This window comes from Melitaea cinxia, chromosome 13, assembly GCF_905220565.1.
Source record: "Melitaea cinxia chromosome 13, ilMelCinx1.1, whole genome shotgun sequence".
NCBI classification, from domain to species: Eukaryota; Metazoa; Arthropoda; class Insecta; order Lepidoptera; family Nymphalidae; genus Melitaea; species Melitaea cinxia.
The window spans coordinates 15,936,105-15,949,366 of record NC_059406.1 but is presented as its reverse complement, the minus strand read 5'-3'; the positions used below and the strand labels follow the sequence as shown (position 1 = coordinate 15,949,366).

Below are 13,262 nucleotides of genomic sequence, written 5' to 3'. Positions count from 1 at the left end.
GTTGTATTTGTACAAATGTTTCTTTTCGGTTTGGTTTTTTGTCTCTCCTACCATGCCATGCACGTTGTGATGTCGGTCCCGGTTGTTATCATAAATATCTGATAGCGATCGTTACTTATGGTAGAGAACATATTCGCCAAACCGCAGTGAAGTAGCAAGTGGTGAAGTAGCAGTGGTGGATTAAGCTCCCAATCCTATTCCTACGTGGAGAAAGATGCATATGAATACTAGTGGGATGTTGCAGGCTAAATCGTCGGGATAACGTGTCCCCAAATGACCAAAATTTGAAATAAAATTCGTTGTCTCAAAATTTATAATATTAGTAAAAAATATGAAGTTTAATGACTTGGTTTAACTTTTATAGAAGATATTCTTTTTATAAATAAATCGAGTTTCAAGAAGCAGTCAAGATTTATTTTAAAACATCAAAAGCGAAGATAAATTTAAACGTCTAAATTTTGTCTGTTCTTGATCACGCAAATCTACTGAAATGTGTCAGACACTTAGTACTTAAATATAATAGTGTTAATATAAGCTATCAACTTAGGATCTTACAGTCGATTAAATTTGGTAACAGTAAGTACACAAAAGACTATTAAGAACTAGCTGTGCTGTAACCGTGTTAATTTAAGGAGTTATAGTCTTATCCTTCCTTGGTAAATGGGCGTACCATTAGCGCATTCAAACAAAAAAAAAATCGAAATGAAAAACATCTTTATTCAAATAGGCTTCAAAAGCACTTTCGAATCATCATTGTATAAATTAATATTTTAAAGTGATTATTTTTTTTTAAATTAAAGCTACCACCGATGCATGATGTAGATTCTGCAGAGAAGAATCGGCAAAAAAGGCTCACAGTTACCGTTTTGAAAATAATATGTAAACTGTGTTTTTAGCACGAAATTAGTAAAAACTTGCATGAAATACAGCGTCACTGGGTCAGCGTCAGTAAGTTTTTCCCGTAAATCCCGATTTTGCGGGAATTCCGTAATAAAAATAGCCTATATATTCCTGCACAGCCTCCTCTATATTCTAGTGAAAGTCTCATAAAAATCGGTTCAGGTTTTCTGAAGATCAGTTCGGACAAACAGAAAGACGGATAGATAGATAAAATTTTAAAATCTTTATTTGTGTTTTAGTGTCGTGTAAATAAATATATGCACTTGAAAAAACAAAATTATTTTGTAATCACAGACAGACAGTCAATTTTATTTATATGTGTAGATAAAAAAGCTAAAACCATTTTAAACTAAGCATTTCAATCTATTCTAAAGAATATTGTTGAGAAGTTTCAAATTGTAAATTGCATCAAAATTGCGATGCAAGATAACTTGAAATTGCATCTCACGTTTATTTTGCACAGGCGTCCTTCTAATTAAGTTATGCGTCTGAAACTGCAGCAATGAATTTCTGTATGCATATTATATTCAATTTAGAGTTGGTGTTGCTGTGTATTCTATGGTATTAACATTTGTAATAATTAAATAATCTATTTTTAATTTTGTGTAAACCTAGTATTAATTTAATTGTATAGGAAACACATTTCTTATTTTTTAAAAACTTCCTACACAAATACATACATCTCTGTGTGTGTGTGTGTGTGTGTGTGTGTGTGTGTGTGTCCAGGTTGATTTCCGAAACTACTGGATATGATTTTATTGACACGTTCGCAGAGATTCAAAATAAAAAAAATAAAAAGTAGCCTAATTTACCCCTTATTACATCAGATATCTGCCCGTGAAAGTCCCAGTTCAAGATCGCTAGCTCAGCTAGTATTTTATATATTTTTAGAGTTAGTCACGACATACTTTATAAGTAAATTAATTAATAAATTCTATCAGAATATTGTTTAATATTTTGACCACGTCACAACACCTTATACAAATAAATACAATAAGCAGGTACTTACTGATAAAATCCTTGATGGCTTGTGAGCCTGAGTCGAGTATATCAGTGGGGTTGACCCTGATCTTGCAGTGTTTGGCGAACGGCATGTCGGGTAGCTTGTGCCACTCACCGCCGCCGGTCGAGCAATGTATGTCAATGGAGATCGAGTTCTCGTAGGCGCGGATAACGCGCTGAACTTCGTTCTCTTGGTAAGCGTCAGTAAAGTCAGCAAGGGAAAATGTCCCATCCTGAAACAATTAGGGCCATTTAAGATATTGTTAATAGAGCTTTAGGAAATAAATTTATGTTTGTAGAGCTTACTGGTTAAATTGATACACAACTATCAGCAGGCTCAGCAGATGGCTAGCGATTACCGTAGCTTATATACGCCTGCAATATCAGAAGCATTGTAAGCGCGTTATCAACCCTAACCCCAATACCGCAGCAGCTCTAGTCAACTTATTCACCACAGGACTAGAACACTGCTTGGCAGCAATATTATTGTGATCTTCTGTAAGGTCGAGGTACTACCTTAGTTGGACTGCTCCAGATTTTGAGCAGGATATTTTGTGTGCCTTACCTCAGTTAATTATTAAATATTTAATATCGATAATATCAATAAATTCTTGTTTATATCATTATGGTGGCAAACAACAGTACGGTCCATTTGATCGACTCTCCCCAGTATCTCTAGCTACCTTTGCTGTCACAAAAACGACTACTAGCTGCGTCCACTTGCGTATTATTTGATTGTAATTTTTTGTAAGGTTTAGTTACTTTCCTCGTCGTTGTATAATTGATTTAATAGTTAATTAACGGTATAATAATGTTATAGATTGCTGATGCTTTAAATGCTTAAATTCGGTAATTATTTGATTAATTAATTTAGCATGATGCGGAACGACTAACGTTTATTGAATTAGTACAAGTATGGCCTCTACGTCTTTAAATATACGTCAATCGATTCTTAAAATATCAATTATTATTAGATTAAAACTATTAATTCCGAAGCTATATTAAAGTAAGTGTAGGACATAAAGTTTTTAAATAGGATGATGTTACCAAGAAGCCAAGGAAACGAAATAATACATAAACCTTAGGATACGTGTTGACTAAAGTCTATCTCCAAATTTTCACAGAACAATAAAAAGAAAAAAGAGTAAAGAATGAAAAATTATACATGGTGAAAGTTGGAAATTTTTTAGAATGGTAAATGGTTGACGTATAAATTTTGATTGTAAAAAGAAAACTTAGGAAAGCTGTATATGTTTATTGTATAATATGTTTTTCCGGGAGTCGATTTTTAGACATTCTTGAAACATAATTAAGAGAATCAATAACTGAGGAATGTATTTCTAATTAGTATTCTTGCTATTTTATCAGGTACCAATTCAATCTCTACATCTATCAGAATCGATATAATAATAAATTATGTTTGTTAGCAAACGAAAAAATAAACCAACTTCAATTAAATAGACAATACAATGTAAGAAGACGAAAAAAATTAAAACCCTTAAGATCTGCATCTTTCAAACAAAAAAGGATTATCAAATCGGTTCATAGGCGACGAAGTTATCCCCAAACATATATATATATATACACAGCTAATCGTAAATTAATAGGTATAAACCATTTGGTAGATGGCGTCACCATCTTTGTACTGTTCCGGTACTAAGCGAATAAACAACAAGAGTAACATCGACACAAAATGCAATATTTTAATAATTGTCATAGTTACAAAATTAAATGCTAACAAAATACATTAAAATTAGTTTTAGTTAGGTTTAAGCAAATTAGTCGAAATGTCAATTCATAATCTTTCACCGTTTATTAAATCAACGTTAAGAATATAAGTAGGTATTTTTAAATTATTTAATTCATTCATTTGTTTTAATGGCTTCCAAAGGTCCCGCACTGGTACTAATGGTTTTAGCAATATCAAGTAGAAGTATTTATAGATTTTGAAAACGGAACACATTTCCCGGATAAATCAATGTCATTCCTATCCGTTAATGTCGTGTCGGAGCGAAGCGGAAATTAAAAACCCGTAACGAGCTTCGCTTGGCAACAAAAAAAAGGGTAACACGTATCATATTTATTAATAATATTGGCTTTATTGCATTTAATGGATTATCTTTATACTCTATATTAATATGTGAAGCAAAAACTTTTTATCCCTTTTTACGAAAATTGCACGGACGTAGAAGAATGAAATCTCGCACACTTATAGTATATATGGAGAAGGAGTGCAGAATGCTGATTTTTTTTTCATTATGCATAAAAATACATTAAATCAATAAAAAAAAAACATTGCACTCGCTACCTGACTAAATTAAATACAAACCCAGTGGCGCCAACTTAAAGGATCGTTCAAAAGATAAATTATCCAAAGTAACCGATACGTACTTGCATAATCCAGGAGCCGTTGCCGGCAAACGTATATCCGGCGTGTACGAGATGTCTGTGTCTCGTGAACGAGCTGAGCAGGTTCCTCATGCACTGCATCAGCGTGTTCATCTGGGGATGAATCAGGATCTCCGTCACGAGGTTCTCGGACGCGTACTGGATCAATCTTTCGCCTGGAAATAAGGAACGATATTTAATGGAACGGATAGTTGTAGTACTAAAGTTGGGTATATTTTTTCTGGCAATTGATCACTGAGATGTATGTACGTGTATTACTTTCGAATGACTGCACCAATTTTGACAGTTATTTTTAAAGTAAAACCTCTTCACGCACGCTTGACAGGGGAGTAAACTGGCGAAAGCATGACGAGAGCGTTACGAAAAGTGTGATCGGATGAAGCGCACGGAGCAAGAGAGAGAGGTGCGTGCACACACATATTCTTTCTCTCTTTCTCTCATAGGCAGTTACGTTTAGTATATCGAAGACACAGTTCAGATCTATTGTACCTTATTGTCAGGACATGGCTTATAGTTAAAATACAATAGTATATTATTATTCCATGCTATTACAAATTGATTGTATTGATTGTTTTATTCTGTTTCAGCCTGTAATATCTTACTACTGGGCATAGGCCTCTTTTCCCATGTAGAAGGATCAGAGCTTAATCCACCACGCTGCTCCAATGCGGGGGACGGCTTAACGTGCTCTCAGAGGCACGGTGGGGAGACCCACAAGGACTACACAAACACCCAGACCACGGCAAACACCTGTATCATCATTACAGCCTATACAGTCCACTGCTGGACATAGGCCTCCACAAGTTTACGCAAAAATAACGTGGACCAATAATTTTTGACGCGAACTTGTGGAGGCCCATGTCCAGCAGTGGACTGCAATAGGCTAAAATGATGATGATGATGTTATAATTCATAATATTGAAACTGTTTAACGTAATATTGCTACTCGACGATAGATGTCGTTGTATGCATTTAAATTGTGCTATCGTTTAGTTCTACAGTTTTGATAGATGCGTCTCCATATAATTTGTCTTGCCTTCAAAATTTCAAATGAAAAACCTCACTTTGCAACGGCGTATTTATTTTGTAAATCCCGTAGAATAGGTGTAGTTTTCTTGGCGGGTTGTGCAATACTCGTAAAAGCTATTAAAACAAGAAAAATAATCTCGATTGAGTTAAAATGCAGTACAATGCAAAAATAAAACTAATAATATTCGTAGATTTTAATCAGCTAACATGTAGGATTAAGAGGAAATAAGCATGAATAAAAATGTCAACGCAAGTGGAACTGAACGGAACGTTAAGTCAAACACATATAAAACTAAAACATAAACAAAAGCAAACCCAATGAACAAACCCGCAAGGGGGAGAAGATTCAAAGCGACATCTAACGATATTCTTAGCGTAGCGCAGAACGACGCCCGTGACCTTGTCTTCGTAAACAAAATTAATGGCACTAAGGCGCTGGTTATTGACTCGTTTATCTCCATCACACTCAGCTGAGCGGAAAAAGTAAGAAATGTACGAATATTTTTCAAAATACAAATAATTTCTCCGTCTAAGAATTTTTTCTTGTAAAACTAATGGATAATCTTTCTTATCTTAAATATTTACCCATGTGTAAAAAAAATTGGTTTCCTTTAGTCCCTTTTTCACATACAATCCTATTATAGGACCTGCATATTGTTTTTTTTTTTATATATATAACAAATAGTTTATTGATATCTATATTAATCTATCCACCAACCCGCATTGGAGCAGCGTGGTGGATTAAGCTCTGATCCTTCTCCTACATGGGGAAAGAGTCCTATGCCCAGTAGTGGGATATCACAGGCTGAAGCGTATATTAATCTATGCGGACTTAAATATTCACTTTACATTGTATTACAATCTTGATTTTGGTATGAATACGTAGGTACTTATAACAAATTTTTGTTCATTAATATTTCAAAACAAAAAACATAGTCTTATCCGTCTAAAGCCACTTGTGATTTAAAAATTCTATTATGAGGTATAGGAAAAATTGAGGTAAAAGTTGAGCAGCCCGACTGGGGTAGTACCTCGACCTTACAGAAGACCACAGCTAAATAATACTGCTTTCAAGCAGTGTTGTGTTCCTGTTGGTGAATAAGGTGACCAGAGCTCCTAATGGGAAATGTGGATGGGTCGGCAACACGCTTACCATCAGGTGAGCCGTACGCTCGTTTAAAAAACCTAGTTTAAAAAAACAGGAGGTAAAAGTAAACAAAAACCAAACTTATAACACATGCTACAACTAAATACATCTGAAGGTTTCAAAGATACAAATCATAATTTGATTCTCATTCATCGTAATGTCATATTCTTTTATATTATTAAATCCTTAATTAGCGCCATTATCACATTTCTATACTTTGATGTAAGAAAAGATGTGCTCAGAGAAAAAAGTAATATTCATTGAGGCGACGAAATTCAAAGGCAAGTACTAATTAGACATCATTTGGTATATTTCGGAGCGAGAGAAATGCGACGAGAAATCCTAAAAATGAGGGGAGGTTTCAACGCCCTCAAGTGACCTTGACCCTTTTGAAAAGGGCAATTGTGGCAACAGCGCTTTGTTCATAACACTCGGTTGTTACTGGAAGCGTGCAATTAGTCTGTCTGTTGTCTAATATCTTATCTTTGCTAATTGTGACAAACGCTGCTTCGTTAAGGTTGTTTTAGTTTTTGTTTTGATTAACCTTTCTTTTTGAATTTTTAATTTCATCTCTAACTTTTTCTTTTGTGTTACAAGATTAATTTCGTTTCTGAATAATTAACTATTTCGGTTACTTTTCTTTTATAACATGGAGTCTCTCCTCATTGTACTAAATTGTAGAATTTAAGTATAGGATGGTTTGAATTTATATTTTATTTAGACTTCGTATTTGATTCAATGCTTCTATTTTGAAATATCATGTTCACGTATTTGGTACTCATATGACGAAAGCAGCAAGTGTAGAGGCAGAGAAAACTGCATGGGTTGGTAATATGTTATTAATATTTTAGTTTTAGGTACTGAGACTTTTTAAAGGAAAGTGTTAAATTGAATCTTCTTGCTAGTAGAATTTCAGCCACAAATCTACTGATTACTTTCACTCTGATCGTAATATACATTTTTAAAATTATATCTTTTGAATCGGGTGTTTGAAGTCTAACTGGAACGATGTACTTTTTTTAATTTTGTTATTTAAAGACCCTATGAATTTTACATATCACAAATCATTCGTGTATAGCAAGTAAATACTTTTTCCACTTTCTCTTGGTTAGATCGATTCTTAGATCTAAACTAAATTTAACAGATTTTTTTTTTTGGTAAATGAAATTAAATTTATTAAAATCCTATTTTTACAAAATTGTCAAAGTAACGTTTTAATATCTTTACGTGTTAATCGCTTCCCGTCCTCAAACCTCATGACAATCGCTCACGCCATTCATTCTGTTTTCGAGTGCCGGTAATCCGATCGTCACTGAATAGGTCCGTTTACTTCACTTTTCGAGTATCGAGCTTATCATTGAACAGAATATCATTTAGGATTTCATATGAATAGGGCTTAGAAATTTGATACCACTTTGAGAGTATATTGACTGAATGAAAGGGGGACAGAAATCTTGCCAATTTGAAAGGCATTGAGTTATTTTATATGTGATGAATACTAGATGGATATGTAACATAGGTATGTAAATTCTTAAAACAATCAACATATTATCTAAGGTCTACATCTTCTCGATATTTAGAACGCACCATTTTGTATATTATTCTATTTGAAAAAAAAAACTAAGGTCATATTTAGTTTTTTAAGTAGCTTAAATTTTTAACTTCTCAGTATAAACTGACATTTGGTTCAAACTTTGATGATTTATACAATGCTATGGTTACTTAACAAGGTTTCACTACCAACTTGGAACTTAAGAAGCCGACGGATGGCGGGATAACCATCTAACCGCTGGCTTTGAAATACACAGGCCGAAGACGGGCAGCAGCGTCTTAGGTGCGACAAAGCCACCACTGCGGTCACCAACCCGCCTGCCCAGCGTGGTGACTATGGACAACACACATGAGTTCACGCATTTTTGGCGCGAACTTGTAGAGGCCTATGTCCAGCAGTGGACTGCAATAGGCTGGAATGATGATGATGATGATGATGATGGTTACTTATGCTTATGTGTATTAAATATTACTTATATCCCAAATAAATAAATAAGACAAGTAGATAGTGGTACCAATTTGATAAGCAATACGCCTGAAATATTTACTATATTTTCTTTTTATTTGAGCAGAAATTAATCAGAAAATTAATATGATCTTCTATTCTCATCCTTAGCTGAGAAGCTATTTCATCTCTTAACCAGTAAAGCAATAATATGCGGCCATTCTGCAACAACACGTGTTTATTGTCAGAAGTTTAGTACTAACAACTTTTAAGATCTGGCTATTTTTCTGAAAAAAGCGTAATAGTTAACAATCTAAAATCTAAATATATCAATAGCCAAAATTAAGTTTTATTATTATGTACATTTATTGGCCACTGTATCCAATTTCTTCTTCTTTTACCTTCTTAACTTTCTATTGTTTCGTATTATTGTCTTCTTCTCTTATTCTGTTCTGTACTGGACTGGACTTTAGGTTTTACTATAAGGTACTTTAAGTTGTAAAGGTATCTAACTTCTACTTCTCTGGTTTTCTATCACTGGATCTAGACCACTTTTTCTATAGTGGAATTGATTTATATCATAACATGTATGTCTATATGCCATTTCCTTTGAACATTACATGGTTTCTTCATGGTAAGAACTATTATGTAAAATCTAACCAACATTTTTTATCCAACTGGCTTTTCATGTAATTAAAGTATTTTCGTCGAGGCCTTTCATAAGATATTACTTGAAAAATATTTTTCGTAGAAAAAGTCCCTCGCAGAGGCGTTGCGACGCCCGAAGCGGAGTTCTCGCCTTGATAATTTTTTTTTGTCATTTTTTTATGCTGGCTTAGTTGAGAGAAATTATTTAACGGCTTTGAAATTGAGAATTTTAATTTTTAAAGTTTCTTTAAATTTGGTTTAAAATTGTTCATTTAGAAGTTTGAATAAGTTTCAAATGAATTTATTTTCTTTATAAAATCGTCTCAGATCCTTTAATTACAAAAACTTTATTATATACTATCATTTTGTATGTATGTTCCTAAGTGTGTGTTTCAATATGTTCTAAATTACAAATATTTTTTATTTTTTATTTTTTATTTTTTGTACTAATGTTTTATTTTTACTTTATAAAACACCTCAACACTGCAACAGTAAATTTGTTCAAGCTCGCCTTCAAATAAACGTGTTTCTATTATTGTGAATTAAATAAAATAAATAAACTTCGAAATCTTAATACAACTCAACAATATTATTAAGTCATAATTAATATTTAAACTTGTTAAGTTTATAAAGTCATTATTCACTTAGCGTAAATCCAAGTTTTGGTAAAACCATTCATCTAGAAACACAGATAAAACTCGGCGTTGGAACGGAGCCAGCATTTTGATATAACTCATCTGCAAATTAAAGTAGAGCTTATACACGCAGCAAACTAACGCGAAATTGATTAAAACTGATGGAAATGGTATTGGATATATTTGAAAATTATGAAATATTCTCATTTCTTTTAAAAAGTATTTGCTTTTACGAAAATGGGATCAAAAATGTTTATGAAAAATGATGATTGTCGATTAAGAGAAAGTAATTGTACTATATTTAAAATGTTGAATGTTTCTTTGTAATTAATTTCGTCTATAAGCTAGGGTAATCCCTTACCATAAGGTGAGCCGTACGCTCGTTTGCCGGCCCACTTGTATGAAAAAAATCTTGACAGTGAAAATAATAATAACGATGGAGAAGAAATTTTCTTCTTCTGTCATTCTCGTTGAACAGATGAAAGGCTATGCTTAGCATTAAAATATTACCTATGGCTTAGCTATTTACGACATGGAGTTATATTAGAAGGAAGGTAAAAGATGATCAGATATTTGACCTACGAAAATAAAAAGGCAAACATGAGTAGCGTCCCCCTTGAAGTAACATACTATTAATAATAATAATAAATAGGTGTCAACTATATGTACCATAAAACCTAATACTTAAAGGAGGGAGTTAATATTGCTCACTATAATGATTAATGTTGTTGGAAAGTCGACTATCATTAAAAAAAAACGAGTGTGCTTTAGACCACACAACTGACGTAAAACTTCTTTAGCAATAGGCCTTTAATGTCTATTAAAGGCCTATTAAATGTCTTAGAGATACGAAACGTAACTGGCTATGAGAGAAAGAGATGAAGAAAATGTGTTCTTGTACTTCTCTCTCTTGCTCCGTTCGCCTCATCCATCACATTTGCCGTACCGCTCTCGTCACGCATCCAGCTTACTCCCCAAGTCAAGCGTACGTAAAGAAGATTCATTTCGATAAGTAGCTCGGAAAGAGAAGAAACAATTTTGAGTAAATTATATTTTGGAATATAATATCTGTAAGCTCATACTTTCTCAAATGGACCCTAAACGACATTTATCCTTAAGCGAAAACTTTGACGTCATCGTCCCATTCACCCTTGTAGCGACCTTGAGACGTTTCACAAATACTGGATAATTCTGCGGCAGTAATACATCATGTTACAAACATTGTTTTTAATTTTGTGGGTAGAAATAAGATTGTAAGAAAAATATGGACTGGGGAGGGTAGGATGTGATTAGACAAAATCTTTTCCATACGAACTCCTTTTTTTAAATAGTTGTGCCCCACGGTTTCACCCAGGATAATTTGAGGAAAAACATAGAATATAAGCCTTCCTCGGTGAATGAACTATCCAAAACAAAAAGAAAATACATAAAAAAACAGTAAAAAAACAAAAAAAAAAACAATTTGAACCAATATTTCATGAGAATAACGTATTCAAACGAATTTTTCAGCTTCATAATATTAATATAGATTATTTCTAATGTTTCTTTTACCTGTAATCCCAAACCCATAATCCCTAAAATCATAAATAAAGACAATGGTACCCTTTCACAAAAACGTATATAATAAAGTACCTCAAGAACCCGATAACAGTTGTTAGAGCAAAATATGAGGGCTATCATAAAAAGTAATGACGTATAACGTTATAACCTCCATAGTGACACCGATTTAAGTAACGACGTTTGTTCGGGAAGGCAGTAAGCGTTTATTACATAATACGACTTGGGTTTCTGGTCAGTTTCAAGGTTTTTTTGCAAAATAAAAAGTGTGTGTGTCAGCTCCGACGCACAACTGGAGTTTACTCCTTCAGATCGACTGTCTAAATAGGCACAAAAAAGCTTACTAGTCTAAGAAACGTGTCTATATAAATAGTCTATGCTGTGTGGTTACGGCATCAAAGAATATAGCCACCATCTCTCTTCCCGTAGGTGTCATAAGAGGCGATTAAGGGATAACACAGTTCCACTACCACCTTGGAACTTATAAAGCCGACCGATGGCGGGATAACCATCCAACTGCTGGCTTTGAAATACACAGGACGAAGACGGGCAGCAGCGTCTTAGGCGTGACAATGCCAGCCCTGCGGTCACCAACCCGCCTGCCCAGCGTGGTGACTATGGGCAAAACACATGAGTTCACGCCATTTTTGGTGCGAACTTGTGGAGGCCTATGTCCAGCAGTGGACTGCAATAGGCTGGAACGATGAAGCTTGTAAAAGGACTTAAGTCAAAGAGTTGATACTATTTAGAATAAGGAAGATAAAGAATCTACTAAGTTTTGCTTTAGAAAAAAATAGAGCAAAGTTAGCAACGGTCACTATTTGATCAAATAAATCCTATGATGATAGGCTAGATCATTGTTACAGTCAATGGATTAGAAAATTAAGAATGAATTCAAAAATTAATTCAAATAAAGTACGTGCATAATTTTTTGGAAAAATATTTTGAGCAGACCAATCTTATAAAAGCCATACAATTCTATGTTATCTAGTTCTGTCTTCTAAAATAAAAGTATTATATAAATGCACGGAACGTGTTACTTTTATCGTTTACAGGATTAAGACATCTTGTGAATAAAGAATCAAATAAAAAACAGACTTGAGATATTAAAAAAGCTCGACGCTTGACAAGAGCAATTTGTTAACCTGAATTTTTACAAAAGCTACCCAAAAACGTCGGATAATTTTGTGCTCTACATTCAGACTAATGTAATCGGTTTATGTCCACATTTCCCACAAAGATTTACTAGAACTACCTCTATTATTTATTACGCTGGCATTGAAACGCTGAAAGTTTTATTCTATCGACAAGATTTATTGATATTTTTTCTTTTATTATATTTTCTACTAAAGACGTTTCTTGTGTTACGGAATGATTGTATGTGGGATTCGATACTGGATCCAATTTGTTAGGATAATATAAGTTGTTTTCGCAATAAAAATAAACCTACAACTTAATAGGCATCCGTTATAATCTTTCTTGTTATAATTTGTTAAGGATAAATTATTATAATCTTTAGAAATTGATGACGCGTTGGCGCTGTCACAGCACTGGTTTGTGGCTGTTACGCTGGCGGTTGCGGACGGGGAGTTCGATCCCCGCACACGACAAGCATTTGTATTGGCCATACAGATGTTTGCTATTGTCTGGCTGTTTGTGCAGTCTTTGTGGGTTAAATAGTTTTTTATCCTCTTGATTTTTATAACATTTGTAAACGCAACTAACATATAAACATACTATTAATATTAATACCATTTGAAATTAATATTATATTTACAGCTCTTAGGGCCGGTTTCACATGTTTTGGATTAAGTCTATCCTGCACATAAGTAACGAATAGACTTTAACAGAAGGAGGTAAAATACCAATAGGACCTGTTTCTCCTCAATTATTAACTACAACTTTACGATTCATATTTGCGAATAGGAATATTTTATAC

At 33.7% G+C, this 13,262-nt stretch overlaps 1 protein-coding gene across 1 annotated transcript in view; it reads right to left on the bottom strand.

The window, feature by feature from the left end:
- Positions 1-4,383, bottom strand: part of LOC123658955 (microtubule-associated protein futsch-like) — a 51,770-nt gene extending 47,387 nt beyond the window's left edge. Inside the window, exons 1-2 of the mRNA XM_045594245.1 lie at positions 4,294-4,383; positions 1,910-2,135 (exon numbers count right to left, since the gene is read on the bottom strand). Coding sequence (XP_045450201.1) covers positions 1,910-2,135; positions 4,294-4,383 — 316 coding nt within the window. The remainder of the gene's footprint in view (positions 1-1,909; positions 2,136-4,293) is intronic.
- Between the last annotated feature and the right edge of the window lie 8,879 nt (positions 4,384-13,262).